General features: G+C 35.7%; 1 protein-coding gene across 2 annotated transcripts in view; it reads left to right on the top strand.

Moving 5' to 3' along the window:
- The window catches only part of LOC145980541 (uncharacterized), a 134,473-nt gene that overhangs the window by 34,983 nt on the left and 79,296 nt on the right, over window positions 1–20,194 (top strand). Inside the window, exon 3 of one of the 2 annotated variants that reach the window (XM_083113570.1) lies at window positions 4,495–4,612. In XM_083113570.1, the coding sequence (XP_082969696.1) occupies window positions 4,495–4,612 (118 nt within the window). Of the gene's footprint in view, window positions 1–4,491; window positions 4,613–20,194 lie in introns of both variants that reach the window. The other variant, XM_083113562.1, reaches the window with a different exon arrangement.

The raw sequence follows: 20,194 nt of genomic DNA, 5'->3' as shown, positions 1-20,194 counted from the left end.
CTCTTCGTTCTGCATCAGAAGATGCCATATTATCAGCAGTGTGTCATGGAAAGACTTATCTCACCTTGGACAGAAGATGTTCAGCAGTGACAAGCCCATGCACCTAGGGCTTGACCCCCCCCCCGTGCCCATCATATCAGTGCCCTACATCGAATTGCCAGTCATCCCTTACCCAGAGACAGGACTCGGCAAGGGATCCCTTGATCGCCAGTGATCAGCAGACCCACTCCAACGGACCATCTTTGGATAGACTTTTGCTCCACCAGAGGTGTACAGAGGGAGCTTTTCCGAACCAACAACCAGTCGCATAGTGTGGCATTCTTCGGTGTCAGTTAACAGTGTTGCGAGCTTTGAACGTGACAAACAAAGATGATCTATCTACAAGTGTGTTCATGACGTCACAAGGTCGTGCGTCTGAGTTCGGAGACCTGCAGACACAGCATTCTCCACACAATGACATAACTTTTCTTCATTTGGCTCTCCTTCTGTTTTCAAACGGACAACCTCCGTCACGGACTGCAGCGCGGTTATGTTTTGCACCGTGGTGATTTCAAAACAAAACAAACAAAACCACTTAGTGGTTCCTATATGTTCCAGTAACCTAATGTTGTGTTCAATTTATCTATGGGTATTACTCCAAAGGACAATTTCAACGGAGAATACAAAATTGAAGGTATTCTATACTATAATGATAAAAAAAAGACTGCTTCTCATTTATCAAAGTTTTATGTTCCGCTATTCGTTATGTATGGGTGTAGGTGTATATTATTATTTTTTTCATTTACTACTCTGTATATGCAAATGAACCTTGCTATGGTTTCCCCCCATATCAAGGTTCCTCAGGGCGGGGGAGTGTAGGTGGCTAGGGATGCCAGTGCAGAACGTTTGCTTCCTAGTGTACTTTTTGTCCAGTTTCCTCCATCTCCTGGAATGCTCCGACTTGCAGAGGAGAATTCCACAGGAAACGGAGGTTGCAAAGTACAGCGGAACTGGCTACTATTTAAGCGAAGGGTGGCCTGTCACCAGGCCTTATTTAAGTTGTAATCAGTTGATGGATCATTGATAGTAGCAGCCAGTGCCGCCGCCAGGAAGCAGAGGTAAGTGCTGGTGCATCCCTCAGCCACCTACCCTTCTCGTCCTACTCTCATTTGGTTAGCTCAGTAAACGGTAAAACATCATCTGACCTTATCTCATTTCTCCTGAAATAAGTGCTCTATCAATATGGTAAAGTAGACGATTTAAGATATACTATGTTGTTAAACTGTCAGTTGCCCAAAAATATTACAATTCTACTTCTTCTTCTTCTTCTTCTTCTTATTATTATTACTAATCAGCCTGCAGTTAAATGGCAATATAATATCTATGAATGTACCTAGGTAAATACTAACTTCATGGATATTAATTCGAAAAATATTGTGTTTACATTTAATTTTCATTTCTATTAGAATATTACTTTTGAATTATCATTCAAAATATATTTATATGAATTTATGAGGTCTCTCTTAAAGAAAACAAAATTGAGATTGTCAACTCTGTTGAAAGTATACACGCACCAGTGGGAGCACATACATGGGAAATAAACCTTGAAGCTTCAAGAAGCTGAGGACAGAACTACAGGTCGCTGACACTTGTAGTTAGTCTTGCTTTGGTTTGAGCAGTCGCAGGTTTGATAACCGGGGGAAACCCCCAAAATGTCAGTGTTGACCCAGCATTGTGAGTAATTTGAAAGGAGGATGTGGTGGGCTCTGGTCTCAAAAACCCAGAAAACAGTGCCAGTGGGACTCAATGCACTCATCGCACACCACCCAATTGTAAATAATGCTTGGCAGGCTTTATATATGTATTCACTAAATATGTGTACTTCTGCATACGTATTTTGAACAGTAAGGTTTTTAACTGCCCTGAAACACCTAATTGATATTAATATCTATTTCATGTTTTATGTCATGATAGGTACAAGTAAGTGAAATTAGTCCATTTTACGCATAGGTAAAGTAATCAGGACTGGATCTGGCTATGTAAATTTATTTGGCTATATCTATTGCCATGAAAGTAGTCCAGTCAAGGTCACACCACCCACCTACAATGTTGCCAATAAGCAACAATTTCAACTTTCAATAGTAAGTCCGAAAAATATGCCACAAAATAGTACTTAATGAGGTAATTTTTAAATTGAAATACTTTCTTGGTCATTCAACGGAAAATTATTATTTTTTTACTTTTACTGTAAAAAATGATAGAAACAGTGACACAAGACCATTGTAAAAATCGTGAAACATTCTTAAGGTTCATTTATGTCTACAGTAGTTTTTTATGCACAAAATGTGTAAGCATTTGAAGTAAGAAAGTAATATGTTCTGAAAATCACAAAAATTTTCCGGTTATCATTGCTGGCTAACTTGCATTCTCTTTCTTCACGTAAAGACTTTCAGCGAGAAATTTTGTAATAAAATATTTAAATTTTAAAAACTCATACAGCATCTTTAGCGTAACATGTCAGCTATATTTTATGTTCTTTTTGAACGAATTTTGCTGCACATCAAACTTGCGTTCATCTGAGTGATGGCTGTGATGTCCACAAATCATTAATATGGTGATATAGTTTTTGAACATCAGCAGGGAGTACCCAACTTTACTAGACAAGAAACACTGTTGTGTAAGATTTACATCCTTGCTTATCAGATGAAGTCAGAAATTCATCTAACATCTTAACACAGAACTAAAGGCAAAACTTAAAATATGAGGAATAATATTTGAGAATATTTGCAATTTTGGATGTCGAAATAAACCAGATAAAGCTTTTTGAGGTTTGGAAACACTGCACTCTGTAGTAGCCCACCTGGAAGAAATCTCTATGAAGTGTGAACACAAGGGGGCATAGTAATGAATAGTTTAGGTTAAATATACATATTTAACAGTACTGTGCAATGCACAAAACTTTACATTTTTCAGAATGTGCAGCAAAAATATGATTGTAATAAGAGAAAGTTATAATTAGGCCTATTGCATTTATAGACACGTTTCAAGTCACTTGCTTCCCAGTGGTCTTGTGGGGTAGTTGGTAAAATGCACGAATCTTAGCTTCCTTTCTCTTTGAATGAATGAGACATTGCAGGTTCAAAGCCAAGACTCTCCAGTTTTATTCATATGACATTGATCTTTGTTGGTTAAGAAACTGATTATGTTAAATAATTTAGTTTCAGAATTTATTTGTAATATTTAATTCGATGTAGAATTCTAATTATGCAAAAAATCAGTTTAAAGCAGGGCTAGCTCAGTAGCTCATTTTACAGTGCAATGCCATGGTATGCCAGAGACTGCAATGCTACAACATTTTATCTTATGCTTTAAATTATTTTATTTCACAAAGTGAATAATAATCAATATATGTATATTTGTATTTACATTTGTTTATGAAAAGTGCCTGATTCTTTGCTTCCATGGTTTGCAAGGTCCTACAACAGTGTATAGATTGAATCAACTTTTGGTAATTTATTTTGAGAAAGAGATAAATGTTATTGTCAAGAAAATACTGATATCACTCATGAAAACCTCACTTGATCCTTAAATCACTGGGTCCTTATTCTTTATCTTCTTATTGCCTCACTAGCATTTTCAGCATCGCCTGTATGAAGAACTGCAACATGGTATCCACTGCTTCATTCCATTGTGACATTACGGACACACTGACTATCATCGTTTATTTTCTTCATCTGTTTCAACTATTATAGTCAATGTCAAGATTATCTTAGAGAGGCAATAAAACTACATACAATATAAACATTTTTACTCTGCCAAATGTATTTTCCAAAGTTTTAAAAGTTTCCTTTCAATTCTTTTAATTGGCTGATATCCTTACATGTAATGTGAGTGAGTGAGTGATTTGGTTTATTTTACTTCTCTTTGTGCCATTTTTGGCTAATCACAAAGATGAGGATGAGTGATGATACAATAAAATTGATTAAAAGACACTCACAAACACCCATCCCCAGGCTGGAATTCAAACCTGAGACTCCTGGCATCATAGCATGTTGTGTTAACCACTCTGCCATGGAGGCCGGCACTTGTAATGTAAGATTAGTCACCACATCTATGTAGTTTATGTCCGAGTTTGTTTAATGCCTCTAAACTTGCTGCAGTTATTGTGATATTTGTGGTATTGGTGACTTTAGTGAGATTTTAGTTTCTTAAATCCTCAAAAGTGGAGCACAGACTATTATAAACAGAGTTGTTTATTTGCTGACATAAGTATTTTATACTGACTCTTGCCAATAAAGTCCCTTTTTTGGTCAACTGCTATCTGTAGTTGACTCTTTCAACTGTGGACAAGATGAAGCCTAGGTCCCCAAGAATGTCAATTACTGAATACTTTTGCACACTCATTTTAACTAGTGATGAAGTGACACATTTTTTTAGTGTAAATTTCTCTCTCTCCATCTACCCTCAGATAGTCTGACATTTCTGTTTCTTCTTTCATATTGTCATTCTTAGAAGATGAGTGACCAGCCAACAAAAAAGAAGATCTCAGAGGAGTCTTCTGAACCCGAGGAAGTCCGATCTCACCAAGCCCTTGATGAGGACGTAGAGAAGTCAGCATGCACCCATGCTTCAGGTAAATTGATTGAGTTGGTGTTTTAAGTCCACTTTATGCACAGTAAGGCTAATCGGAACTGGACCTACAGTTTAAGGTGGGATCCAATGCACTATTTGCCTCCACCTGGTATCGACCCTGGGACCCACTTCACCATCGGGGAAGCATCTTCTGGTGAATCAGAGGTAGCGAGATTGAAGTGGTTTGTGTGGTGAACACCATCTTTTTAAGGGGGTATAGATAGAACCTCATAATTGTATCAGAGTGGCTACTCACCGGGGATTCTGCATGAATTATTCGCACCGGAAATTACGCATGAATTCTGCTTGGATATATCTCCGTAGATGTGAAAAATTACAACTTTTATTAATCCAAATCATATTGGATTTATGCATACAGGATTTATAAGAGCCCTGATGTGAGTTTTTCACCGTTTAGTTAATTATTGAGGAAGGAAAATAATGATATGCAATAATAAAACAGAATTCTTTCGATCCTTTTGCTTTGTTAATGTCCTTTGTGGAGCAATCTGACAGGCGGAAGGAAGATTATTGCAATATAAGATATATTGAAGATGATTAGGTAGATTTGAGTTTGAAATTCTCACACAATTAACAATTTTTCGCAGATTTGAATATAAACAGTAATATTTGTGACTTGTGTTTGTAGATGTGTTTGGAGTCTGAGCATGTGAAATGGCAAATGTAAACCACAGACAACAATTAAATGTTCTAAATATACCATTTAATTCAATTGAATTAAATTTTTTAAATACATTGGAATCACACAGACCCTTTATATTGTTACAATAAAAATAAATAAATAATAAAAATTCTCTTTACGGTCCAGATCCATTTATGCTTGCTAATATTCCTTGCTGAACCGGAATTGAATTGATTTAAAATTCCTGACCCTTAAACAACCCTGGTTGAAATTCATTTATTTACAAAGAACCATATTTTTAACTGCTATTTCACATTAATCACTCACGATATACTGAGTTATTTTTCGCAATGTTCCAATGAAAGGTAAGAGATTTGGGCTATTCCTTTTTCTTCCTTGATGTTAAATAGATTATATTCGTCACGTGCCATAACATTACTAGGTAACATTTGTGAATTGTGCTTTCCTTGTAACGTTAACATCTACCATACTGAATTTATTTACATTCCTTATGCAGATGGTATGTACCCAACTGCATTTTGTTCCATTCCGCTACAGTGGTTTACATTTTGTTACATTCCTATGTAACGTTAATTAACCATATTGCCTTTCACTTCATTCCATTACGGAGTATTGCATTCAATTACTTTCCTAGGTACCGTTATTTACTACCATGTTGCATTTCGTTACGTTTTTGTAACGCTAGTATATACCAAATTGCATTTCGTTACTATGTTCCTTGTAACGGTAGTATATACCATATTGCATATTACGTTATGTTCCAATGTGCTTATTTCGTTCCGTTCCTTTATAACGTTAATATCTACCATAATACATTTTGTTACATTCCTTGTAACGTCAATCTATAACATATTGCATTTCGTTATGTTACATTGGTACCAGCAGTTGAACCATACTCTTCCTCCTACAAAATGGAACGTACCGTGTAACGCAAATTGGGTACATTATGACTCCCTGGTTGGAGTACACTTGGTTTGCCTTTTGTACCCTATTACTAACTTCTTCATCCATTCTTCCATCTGATGTTATGACTGTTCCTAGATATGTGTATTTGTTTACTTGTTCCAGCTGTGTCTCTTTCCACTGTATATTTAGGGGTACAGTTTCTCTTTTGTTTGTCATCACCATCTCTTTACTCTTATCCATGTTCATGTTCGTTCTTTTTTCTTCTATTGTACTCGCCCATTCAATTACCAACTTCTGTAACTCCTTTCCATTCGTAGCCACCAGGGCAATGTTCTCAGCATATACAAATGACTGTACTTGTACTTGTCTCATCTTTCGGTTTCCTACTTTATATCTGCCAGTACTTAGTTTACATTGTATGATGATCTGGTTCATAAGGATAGTAAACAGAAGGGGGCTCAGGCCTTCTCCCTGTTTTACTCCTATTTCTATCCTAAATTCATTTGAGAATTTCCCTGCTAATGTGACTGTTCCTTTCACTCTCGTGTATACATTTTGTATTCTCTGTACAAGTGCAGGAGATGTTCCAATTTTCACCAGTGCATCCCATAGTTGTTCTCTTGGTACCGTATCAAAAGCTGCTCAGATCTAGGAAGGCCACACAAGCTTCTCTTTCCTTATTTAATGCCTTTCCAATGACTTGCCACAGTGTAAATATATGATCCTGTGTCTGACGAGCTTGCTCTTCTTCTAGTCTGTTTTCCACTTCATTTTGTAATTTCATTTCCAGAATTCTTGTGTAGACCTTCATAGCTACTGAGATTTAGATTTAGATTTTTTTTCACAAATAGCAGTATGATATGGGATAGGTCAATTACGTGTATAATTTTGAGTACAAAGGAATTAACACATACTTAAGCATATTAAAAAAATATAAATGAGTATAAAATAACATAAAAAATAAAAATGGAAGAAAGATCAAAGGTTATGTCTATTAATTAGAAGAAACATCAAAGGTTATATATATTAATGAAAAGTATGATCTATGTACTCCTCTGTGCTATAAAACAAATAATTCATTAGCAAGCTCTTTACTGTCATTTTAAATTTAGTTGGATTATGATTCTTGAATTCCTCTGGCAGTTTGTTATAAAGTTTTGCACCTTGTAATCCTAGACCTTTATGTGTTTTGGATGTGCAGACAGTAGAAAGGTGGAGGGAGTTATGCATACAAGTGCTGTATTTGTTTATTTCCAGATTTTTTATAGAAGATTTCAGAATGTGTATGAATAAAGTACAATGTTTCTAATATGTACAAACATGGAAGAGGTAATATTTGAAATTCATCGAAAATTTGTTTCGTTGGGCTTGAGAGGGATACATTTTTCATAATTTTTAATATCAATTTTTGCCAATATATATATATATATATATATATATATATATATATATATATATATATATATATATTTATTTTCATTTTTGGTGAACAGCCCCAGAAAGAGATACCATATGTAAGTACAGGTTGAATCTGTCCAAAATATACTGTCCTTAAATCATTTAAAGATAAAACATTTCTCAGGATTCTCATCATGTAGCAGAGCCTGCTTAACTTTTGAGTTAAGATAGTAATTTGCATGTCCCATGACAGGTTTGACCCTATCACACTTCATTGTTAATAATTACATTTAGGGGTGTAAGGGGTACCTTCCATGTAGGCGCCCAAAAGTCAACCTCACTTCCACATAGTACACCCTGGACTGAAGACTAACGAGGCTCTGGCTACTGTCATTATGGCCAGTATAATTTTTTGTGTTGTCCTGTTTTTTGTCCTTGTGTGTGCTGAGTGCCCGTTTACAGCCTCAGCTTTTAACAGAAGTTAGAAAATTTTAAGATTTTTAGTTATGCAATGCTAGAGTTGTTATTTATAATGATAAGGTGCTGGCCCCCGTATAATGTGAAGGGTACAAAATAGCCTAAGTGCTGACGCACCCAAAATTTTAAATTCAAATTCAAAATTCAAAATAATTACATTTATTATTTTTACAAGTTTTTTGTTTGTTTTACTGGATTAAAATTTATTAGAACTGTTTTATTAATATTCAGGGAAAGCTTCTTGTTGTTTAGCCAGGTGTTTAGTTGTGTCATTGTCAAAACGGAATTCATTTGTAGTTGGTCATGTTCGAGGCTTTTTAGGGCCTTCCCGATGGTGCAGTGGTAGCGTTGTCTCCTTGTAATCAAGGGGTCCCAGGTTCAATACCCGGTGGAGGCACAAGTGGTTCGGATCCCACTTCAAACTGTAGGTCCAGTCCCGATTAGCCTTACTGTGCATAAAGTGGACTTAAAACACTAAATCAATCAATCAATCAATCCAGGCTTTTTACTATGATGTTTGTATCATCCACAAAAGTATTGTTTGAGACTCTGATAAAGTTTCTGGAAAATCATTTATGTATTTGGTCTAGGAATTAATTCGTGTGCCTGGACAAGAGATGGCATAACGAGCGTATCGTCCCACAGTTCCGTGTATCCACACATGCGTTGAAAACTCCTGTCAGCGTGCATCGTTCGTAGTATAGGGCAGTTGATTGATGCGTCAACAACAGCATTTTGTAGTCAACTTAATATTGATATTGATTTACTTTTTTGGTATCCAAATTAATGTTTGGATAAAATTTTGGATTTTTCTAAGAAAGTTACTAATCTATTTAGCATAATTTTCTTTCTTGCATTAGAGAAAACTGACAAAAGAGAGATTGGCCTATAGTTTGACCATTCCTCTTTGTTGCCTTTTTTGAATAATGGTCTCACTTTTGCTATTTTGTACTTACTAGGAAAAATACCTGTTTCTAAAGATGTTGCAAACACTTACAAGTGGTTGTAATATACTATTCACACATTTTTTGAGTAGAGAACTTGAAAACTCATCTGGCCCTGATGAATACTTATTTTTTAAATTTATAATTACTTTCTCGACTTCTCCCTCAGTTACTGGGGTGAGAAACATAGTGTTTGTGTTTCAGGGACTGCTTAAGTATGTTCTTAGTGTAGGTGTAGAGATTACTGTATTTTTATTTATGGTATTGGGAATGTTCACAAAATATGTATTAAAAATTTGTGCTACATCAAGGGGTTGCTTATTTTTTCTCCATCAGACATTATTTCTATTTTTCATTCACATTTTTTTTACCAGTTTCATCATTAACAATTTCCTATAGTTTTTTATTTATTTATTTGCAGATTTGCTTATTTTATCTGCAATAGCTAATTTCTTCACATTGTTTATTACCTTCCTGAGGATATTTACATATTTTTTGTAGTGGTCTTTATGTATGATGTTCTTGATTTTCTGGATTTCTTTATATAATTTTCTTTTTGTTTCACATGATTTTTATTATCCCTTTGGTTATCCAGTAAGTTGAGTTGGTTTGATTAAGGGGTTGTTTGTATGTTTTGTATGGAAATGCTACTTCAAAATGATATTTTATTGTCTTTGTGAATAGGCTTACTTTTGTATTTAAATTTTTCTACGTGAGCACTTCAGTCCAGTCTTCTTTCGTTAAGGAATATACAAAGTTTCCTATATTTTCTTTGGTGAATTTTCTTTTTTCTATAGTAGTGATTTGTTTTGTAACGTTTCAACCTTCTAGCAAAGTCTTCTTCAGACTATGTACAGTCATGTTAGAAAAATCTGTCACATGGAATTTTTCTAAGTGTCTTACGAAATTATGTTGGTAGCTCTGAAACAAGGATGTGGTGTGAAATATATGATCCTCCAATCAGAGTGAAGTTCAATTCGGAGGAGCAGGAGGCGTGACTCACGGTCTTGTCCACAGGAAGTTCAACCAATGCAGCATTTTCAAACATGAGATAATGTCCCCATTGGTTAAATATTATTTCAGTAACGCGAATCAGGAGAAAGATTGCGCAAAGTTTCCTTTGTTGCTTTAATTGCCTTTAATCATTTCAAATTAGTATTAAATTGTCCTATTTATAATTCACGAACTTAATATATGTATTCATGTATGTGTTTGACAATCATATATCACTCAATTTTCGCATTGTTTTCATTACGTGAGATGACATTTCATTTACATTTACAATAAAATAGTGGTTCGGGTGTAATAACAGTTTTCATTAATTAATTTAGAGATGCATTTTTATTTGTTTAGTTAATGATTAGGTTAATTCGTTATTTTTTGCTGAAAGAGGGAACCACAGCTGAAAGAAAATACACAAAGTGCATTATTGAGGTCAAGAGATCGTTTTAACATCACTTTTTGCACACATAGGCTAATCACGACTTGGGATACATTTAGATTGGAATCTGAAACCTTATGCGACCTGACTGGAACTCGGAAAAGGACACATTGATTACAAGACGTCGATACATTACCACTATGGTCTGGCGAACGCCAATAATAATGAGGGGTTGTGGGAGTGGGAGAGGGGTGACGGAAAGTAGAAAATAAATAGGATTTTTGGGGTATTTAATGTTATATTTATACACATACAAACCTAAGAAAATATTTATTTTGATACATGTGTGTGGGGGTGGGGAAGGGGAAAAAGAGAGGAGCAGAAAGGTATTGGGAGAGAGAGGGCGAAGAGGTGATTGTAGAAAATGTTTTATTTAACTTTTAGTAATAAAAACAATCCAAAAGAAGTGATGTAAGTGAGGTGACAAAAATAAATTTTATAAAGAATATGGAGGACAAGAAAATATGCACAAAAGAATGTGAAAAAGAAGGCAAAATAAATAACCTATGGAAACAGCTGGAAAAGAATGGTTATGAGAAGGAGGATAGACTGGACATAAACAGAAGAAGGAAGAAAAGTGGCAGGGGAGAATTGGAAGAGAAAGAAAAAGAGAAGAGGTTTGGAATAAGGAGCATGGGGAAGATATGCAAAGTGCTTAGAAAAGCGGGCATTAAAACTTACAGGAAGGGAGGGAGAATCATCTTAAGAATAGCGAAGAGTACTAACAAGAAAAAGGAAACCAGAGAAGAGGAAGAGGAAGGGATTATCTACGAAGTAAAATGGAAAGAATGTGAGAGTGTGTACATAGGAGAAATGAAAAAGAGACTGAAAGACAGGTTGAAACAACATAGGGATGATGTACGACTTAAGAGAGAGAGATATGAGATATTTAAGCACACGAGAAAAACAGGACATGACATAGAGTGGGATGAGGCTAAGCAGATAGGAAGGGAAAAGTGAATGCTAGTGAGGCCAAGGAAATAGAGAAGAAAGGTTAAGAAAACACAATGAACTGGAATGAGGGACTGATGATAAACAAAGAATGGAAGAAGGTGTTAGAAAGAGTGGAAAGGGCAAGAGAGAAAGAGAAGAGAAGAAGGAAGAAGAATGAAGGAAATAGAGGATGATATAAAGAGTCCAACCAGATTCACTTTCAGATGAAAGTAATGTTGACAAGGGAAAGCCACCTGCTAGAATGTTCCAGAACAACTTTCTAACAGTTTGAAGGGGAGTATTTTTGTGTATATATATATCGCCCTGTTTTTTGTGTATATATATATATATTGTCGTCCTGTTTTGTACCTTGTTACATTTGTACTTGGTACATAGTCTGAAGAAGACCTTGCTAGAAGGTTGAAACATTACGTTTAGTTTATGTTTTATAATAAAATAAATTCCTGCCTTGGTCAGCATATTGAGTTTTTCAATGTACCTTGTTACATACCTGTACTGGGACATTTTTGAATGTGTGAAGTTTTGAAGAAAATAAATAAAAATAAATATAGTAATGTGGCCATCCCCATCCAAGATGAAGTCTGAAGCATTAATTTTTACATGCATTAATAATTTAAGTAAGTGTACATCTCTGAAGTACAGCTTCAGTTTTCATCTTAATGGGCCGTGTGGTAGGTTTTTTTTTCATTGAATAATAATATATCAATTTTTCTTAATTTACAACTATACCTAAGTAGGGGGCGATTAAATAAATATTAAGAAAAAAGGTCAAGAAAATGTTAAGAAAGGTCAAGAAAAAGTCATGAAAAGTCAAGAATTTTGGGTTTGCTATTTTGGTAGACACCCTGAAATGTCATGTTGCAAAGTTGTTGTTTTCCCCCCCACTGAAATATAGACTGCCTTGGTCAGCATATATACCATTTTATGTGTCATGGAAACAAGGCTTAATAGTGCAATCATTAAATTACCATCATGAGTAGGCGAATTTATTTACATAGCTTAGCAATAACTAGGGCGATATACTGATATCAAGCCCCAAACATTGGGAATGAAAAATGCAGTGATTCATATATTCAGAAGAAGTACTTATTTTTTCTGCAAAACTGATTTTTTCTTTGGTTGTTTGATTAAATTGTGTGTCTACTATCACCATCCACTTGAGAACTCATTGCTTTATTGCAGGGCCAGGTTCTTGTTTCTCTTGTTTGGTTGTGAGTCACTAGATTAATTGCTGTAGCAAGTTTGAACATTACTGGTGTCTTGTTCAGCCAGGGGGTGTGGCTGCACTCATGGGTGATAATGTAGGCCCTCTCCCATACTTTCCATACTGAGGTGTACAAATATCCCAAACCATCTCATACACCCCCACCTCAACAAAATCAGACAAACCTTATGCTCCCTCCATAGTGAACCTGAAACCAGAAACACCTTTCCTGACAAGCCTAGAGGTGTTTTCAAATGCCCCCCCCCCCAACCTCCAAAACATCCTGGTCCACCATACCCCTTCACCTCACATACCAATTCCCCAGGGTCAGCACCAGGGGGGTGTGAGGGGGTTCCTGTGCACCCCCTACATTCAACTGAAAACACTAACCCTTAGTGTGTCATATTATGTCATGTCATATCGAGCGTCGAATGTTAGGTACTGAAGCAAGACCGTTATTATTGTATGGATCAGGCAAGCACTGATGCATACTTTCGTGTACTGGTGGCAGCCTCTATAAAGATCACGGCCGTTTTTTTCCTCTTGTCAGGATTGTTGTTATGGATTTTTTCTTCCTTTGTTTCTTCAACTGGTCTGTTTGTGGTTTTCGATAATTGCCTACAGATTAATGTGAGTTATGTTTTTCTTTCTTTTGCATTGTTCATAAACGGTTTATTTTCTGCCTATTTGTTCTTCCTCACACTGGAGCAAAAATTTCCTCTGCTTTCGAAGTTTCACCAAGTCACTGACATAGTTGTGCTCGGGAAATTATTTGAAGGGCTCGGGTGTAAACATGGTAAGTGACATTTTGGTTATTTTTGAGTTACAAAATACAATGTGCCGTCCTTTAATTTTCGAGTGAAATTGCCATGTCATACAATTTGCATTGGACTCAGTGAAGCCTTCTGAAATTGGGAAACACAACACGAAAACATTTATCTACAGTATAGTTTCTAATTCTTAATGAACTCAGAAATGACCAAAATGTCACTTACCATGTTTTACACCCGAGCTCTTCATTTAACACGATGCGAGTTGTAACGTGAAGGGTAGTTTTCTTGTTAATACATTCTGTCAGGGTGGCGACAGATCTGGAAAACCTGGAAAAGTCAGGGAATGAGGTGTCAAAAAAAGTCAGGGAAATGTCGGAATTTTGTCTTGATTGACACTTTTTTTTTATAACGATATCGTTATGGAACTCTGCACAGTTGCTAATTTTTGATAATTGTCGAACATTGTAGTAGGGCATTTTGTTGGACAAACTGAAGGTACATGGAAACAAATAGGCTCCATTGATATACGATTTTTGTCGAATATTGCTACCCGACAAAGTATCTCACTAGAACATGCGACAGGAATTGCATGTATGGCAGGCACTCTTATGGAATTGATTTTTGTTGGATGTCTTCGAACTGCAACATCCAACAAATATCACATGCATAAACAAGAGCTTAAGACTGTAAATATGCTGCTGGAATTTTATTACTCTTCTGGCTCACTTCACCTTATTTGATGTAGCAGTGCTTACGAAGGTTTTCTTTCATCATCCTGACGTATTACTGGTTTTGCACAAGTTAACATTCATTTACAATGACATTGCACTATTCTTAGATATCAAGAAGAATCCAACAAAATGGGATTGTTACAGTCCCATTTAACCGAATCCCGATTAACTGAATTTCCAGGTTAACTGGATTGCTAAAAAAAAGCAGTTACTCATGCATGACACGTGTTTAACGCGGAAGCACTGACAAAGTTAAATGACTATGTAACCGTAACCGATGAGTTAAATGACTACATATTATTGTAAGCTTTTTGTTTACGCCTACACACTGAAATACATATGTGCTGTATATCAAAATACTGTATGTAATAAAATGTACGTACTGTACGTATATCAAAAATCCTTTATTCCGGTTTAACCGAATTTTCGTTCAACTGAAGCACCATCGGTCCCATCAAATTTGGTTGAACAGGACTGCAGTGTATATTGAATACTATCACGAAAAAGTGAAACATAAATCTGCCTTGGTGAATGTTATAAAATTTGGCAAGTGCATGCTCCCAACCTCAAATTTACTGCAACACTAGTAATTAACACCACAGTCTGTCCTGTCTGTTTAAACTCATGAGAGATGGTCATTAATCTCTCACTGAGTGAAGTTAATGTCCAATATTATGAAATAAAATACTAATAATAAGTAAATATTTTAATATCATATTTACTTGAATCATTCCATCGTAATAGCAAATCACTTTCTTCAAGAATTGACTTTTCTCTGCCAGCCCTGCTAAATTTTCAGTTTCCATCTACTGATTTATACGGGGGATGCCCAGAAAGTAATTTCCAATTAGTAGGAACCTTGATTTTTCACAAACGCGAAAACCGTGAAAAATGTTAATTGCTGCGAAGTTGTGTTTATGAATGTGCAGTGATGTGTGGACACATTTTTCGCCTGTTCGAAATATCAAAATAATGCGAATTTGGCATAAAATGTGAATTGCTGGCGTTTTTATTGATTATTTTTAAAACAAATATCCTAAAACAACGAAAAATTCCGTGAAATCCAACATTCTTGCCTTTTCTTAAAGAAACAGAATGTGCCATATTTGTGTACATAGAAAATGCAAGTTTTTCCAACATTTTATTCAAGAGTAAAGTATAATGCTTGTTATACATGGAATAATTCAAACAGCCACATTAAATTCTGTATTTCCCATGATTTTTTAACTTCTAATCAAAACAGTTTGCATCACAGAGCAACGTGGCAGGGTTCTAACAGGAGATCGAGTGCGTATCTACCATCACACAGGAGCCGCGTCTTCAGTATTTGTCACGCGAGATGTGTTTTGAATTACCAAGCTAAGTGTGCACCATCGGAATTTGTCGAGCGAGAAGTAAAAGAGCTCAGTCGTTAGGGCATGTGACTACCATGCGAGAGACCTGGGGTTGATCCCCTATAGGGGAGAACCAGGATGTTTTCCACCTGTTCAAACTGGTTCGGCACCCACTCAGCATCATATCAAGCAGGTACCTGGAGGAAACTTACGGGAGTAAAGGTAGCCAGGAACATTGTGCTGATCACATCACCCCCACCTTCGGCTGTGATCAAGAAAGTGTGGGGCCCTAACTCCACACCCCCTAGATGCCTTCATGGCTTAGTGCTAAGCACAGGGGAGCACTTTACTTTTACTTCTTCAAAAATCTTATTCCAACATATCAAACTGTCACGAAAATACGTAGACTACGTGATCTACAATTTAAAATAATTGTTTGAAAGCACAATGGAAGTTTTGGTATATTTGGCAGAAAAATGTTTTAAACAAAAACTCAAATTTTGGGAAACTTAACTAACAAGTCAAATAAAGATAATGCCAATTTTTGGTGCCACTACAAAAGAAAGAGACACTTTCAGTGTCTTATAAAACAAAAACTATTCGTAATATCGACATGAATTTTGTGCTGGTAGGTTGAGGAATTGTGGAAGTTTCGATAGGACACATTGTCGGGGTTTGTTGTTGTCGCTGATTGTTGTTCTGGCACAACAATTCGTAAGATGGCTGCAAACGATGTGTACAAAAGAAATAGACACTTTCAATGCTTTATAAATCCAAAATTATTTATGTTACCTGTAGACCTCGGATTTTTAGGTTCTAAAAATAGTGTTTTTAGGTTCCTAAAATAGGCTCTGAAAATCCTAAAATAGGTTCTAAAAATCCTAAAATAGGTTCTAAAAATCCTAAAATAGGTTCCAAAAATTCTGAAATTGGTTGCAAAAAGACTTAATTTGGAACAAAATTTCTGAAAAATACTGATTATATACAATCGTTAAAAACAAAATTTCACAAAAACCGTAATAACCTAATATTAATTTTCTAAACAAATTTTCATTTCTTTACATCATTTTCAAAATTATCTACAAATTATTATAATACTGCAATTGTGCTGTTAGAAAATTTTACTTGTTGATATGAAGAATGAATGACGTATGTATAAGTTGCTGCACAATATCAGGGTTGCTAAGAATTCCGGGAATTACATGTGAATTAATGGCTCCGGAAATTATGCGTGAATTATTGTCTCTGCAAATTATTCATGAATTTTGGCAAAACATGAAATAAGGTACAAGCGGATGTTTTCTCTATTCCATTTTTTTTCCCGAAGACTTGAAAAATTGCAGCCTTTATTAATCCAAATCCCATTAAATTTGTACATGTTTATAAATGCCCTGAGACAAGTTTCTCTGAGTTCAGCTTTTTTTTTCAGGAAGAAGAATAAAGCTACATAGAAAATAGGTAAATTTTTTGGTACACTGGAATCATACAAACCCTTTATATTGTCAATATTTTTGTGTGTGGAAGGGAGGGTGAGAGTCTGTAATACGTAAGGTTGAAATAGAGAAAACATCTGCTTGTATCCTTGAAGTTTTTGAAAGTTCGCCTTAAGAAAGCAGGAATTATACTAGTGACCACCATGAATCTTTATGTGTTATCCACACTCAAACTCCACCTTTTGTGTGTGAGGATCATTTCATGTGCTGAAAATTATCTTTCAACAGAAACATAGTCAGTAGTGCAAATTTGAATGCTGAAACATTTCTTCGCAAGGCGTGAATGCCAAGAGGGACCAAACTGACACGAGAGTGGGCAAGGCCGCAGAGATCAGAAGTTTGCACTTTGGGCTGTGCAGGCAGAAGAGACGACTGAGAATGGGGACTGAGGGGGAGGGAAGGACAGTTTACTTTATCTTAGTAGGCAAGGCTTAGAATTAAGAGTCTATAGTGCAGGGGTAAGGAGTAAAAAGTATGGTGGAACTGTCCTCTTTCTGACGTCACTGTTACCTGCAGATAACAGTGACGTGAGACATTTTTTGTTTTGTTTAATGCTTTGATATGTAACGTGCAAGTTGCCAGATGCTTTTATTCTATTGGGGCGAACTGGACCTCTTTTGTTACAACAATTTCCTAGAGTCGTGGATCGAAATTATGTGCATCTCGGCATACGTCACAAAATCTAAATGGGGGGAGTGATTTAGCGATGGGAGCGTAACAGCATTCATAAGTGTATTCCCAAACAATTGTTAATGCATATAATATCCAAGGGATGAAACAGTATTCCCAATTAAGTCTTCAAAAATGCGTTGCGCAAACCCTGCAAAATAATTATGTCACTAAACTATTACTACACAATTTCAAGCAATCTACAAATCGCTAACTACTGTACCATACACGTTCTTACGTACTAGTAAGTATTAGCCCGTAGCAAATTGGGAAGGTACTTAAAGTAGATGGTATCAACAGAAAGTCAAAGATTCAATTTTAACAATTTAATAACAATAGTGTAACTCATTTTTGGCATTCTAACAATCAACAATGATTTTTTGAGCGCAAACTGCTCAGTAATAATCAATGAATTCAACAACAAATTCAAAAGTGACAATGCATCAAAAGTAAGTCAAAAAAGCATATAATTTATTTTAACTCACGTATATGTCCAAGTTTTAAGTTTCTTTCATTTTACATTACGTTAATCAAAAAAAACGTTCATTTCATCATTTATAATAAATAACCACTGATTGTCCGTGATCACAGATTCATAAAAAATTGGTGAAAACAACCTTTTTGAAAAAGAAACAAACGTCTCCAAGAAATTACAAAAAAATCTTATTGGTACGTACAAAAGATTCTACCCCATTAGATGCTCATTCCCAAATTAAGTGTTACATTGCCTTGTTCAATTTAACAAAGTTTTAACCAAGTCTAAACGACCAAAAGGGAGAAATGTGAGGAGAAATGACGTTAGCGGAAACTTCGTCGCGATTACCTAATGTACCTTTTTGCGACGTTTCTTACAAAAAAAATGCCAACCGTTACTCCAGTTAATACAAATGTGAATGCAAGCACAGTGCCGAATAACCAATGTGATACACTATTTTGCACCCGCGTATTTTTGCGTTTTCCTTTTATCTATTTAAAGTGAGGAGCAGGTAACGTGGTATCGAGATGAACAGTTATTTTACGACATGCCGTATTCAGTTCTCAATTACGTGTATTTTTGTCTTTTTGGACAAAGGAAAAGTTTTATTTCTGCAATATGGCGCACTTCGTAAGCAACTCACGCGAATCGGGCATCGAATATTGAATTCATGCTTTTTTTTGTCTATCGCACTTCAATTCACCACTAATATAACAAAATCACTGTTGCCTACCTTGTTTTTGCACATTGCCTCTCTCGTATTCCTGGAAAAAGGGGTGCACAACTTCCTTCACTTTTTGGTCGTCAAATCCTCGTCGACCAGCGTACGCCTTGCTTGGTTTCCAATGTAGTACATTTTTTTGATTGCCAATTTTACTCCTGAGTGCAGACTGTCGAAATGGCCTTTTTTCACAATCCGCGTTTCCACATAGTAACACATAGCGTAATTCAAGAAATAGCGCTTACCGTCTTTTCAACAAATGTTCCGGAACTGTATTTAATGGATCGCTTGCAATTCATCGCGTGTTATAAGTAACATGGTATAGAACGTCAATGTTCAAAGTTTTGTTACCGATGATGCATTAAAAGCGTGTCGAAAGAGTAGTCGACGGAACCAAACGCAAAACACGACTGTTTGCCTCTACCTGCACATGTCAGCTGCTCTTGCCTTCCGTTGAATTAGGGGGCGTGATTTTTACGAGTCGATAACTCGAAAGAGATTATAAGAGCCATCTATCGTGGAATATGAGAATTAATAAATGAGCGATTATACATCGCTTATTTTTGAGCGGAGCATTTATTTTCCGACGAAGTTGGAAGTTGTAAGATTTTGCTAATTTATTTGCAACAAATCGCTACAGATATAGATTATATACTTGGAGGGAGGGAAAACGACAGAAAACATGTTTCAAACACACCAGTCATTGAATTATTTCACCACCAAACCTAGTAAATACCTCTGTGAGATATAAAAATCCTGTAAAACCTAAAAAGAATATAAAAACCTAAAGTATGGTTTAATTTAGGCACATAAATCTAAAATAGGTTCTATCAAGCAAAATAGTTTATTTTAGGCACTGTAAAACTTCATCAGTTGTTTAGTTTTTTAATAAAACGCTGATATAACTGTTTATTTCTTATTTACCTGCAAAGGAAAAAAATAGGTTAAAAACCTAAAATCCGAGGTCTAGTTATCAAGAAACACTTTTCACTCTGTTATAAAGTATATCTTTAAGTTTTGTTTCGGGAACTTGCAGATGTTCAATATGTGCTCCTTGTGTCACATGGCACACATCAAGATGATATTCAAATTCAACCCAAGCCCGGTGTAAGATACCTGCATCTACACTTTTCGAAGGTTGTGGAATAAAATACAGTGATGTGCGGTGACATTTAGACTAGGGTACGCAACATGGGCCAACCGAAATGGATTATGCAGGCCAGAAACCCCCCTCCTGGGCCATCATGTTATTCAGAAAATAACTTCTTTCTACAATTTTATAATGGGAAATTTCTCATCCTTGTATCAATATCCAAATGTAACGAGGTAAAATATATGTATGATATTTTATATCCACAAATATATTCTGTTAGTAGTCCAACAATTCAACTTCGATTAT

Source organism: Lepisma saccharinum, chromosome 2 (assembly GCF_977018435.1).
Source record: "Lepisma saccharinum chromosome 2, izLepSacc3.1, whole genome shotgun sequence".
Lineage (NCBI taxonomy): Eukaryota > Metazoa > Arthropoda > Insecta > Zygentoma > Lepismatidae > Lepisma > Lepisma saccharinum.
The sequence above is the reverse complement of the archived record's forward strand: the minus strand, read 5'-3'. Positions and strand labels throughout refer to the sequence as shown.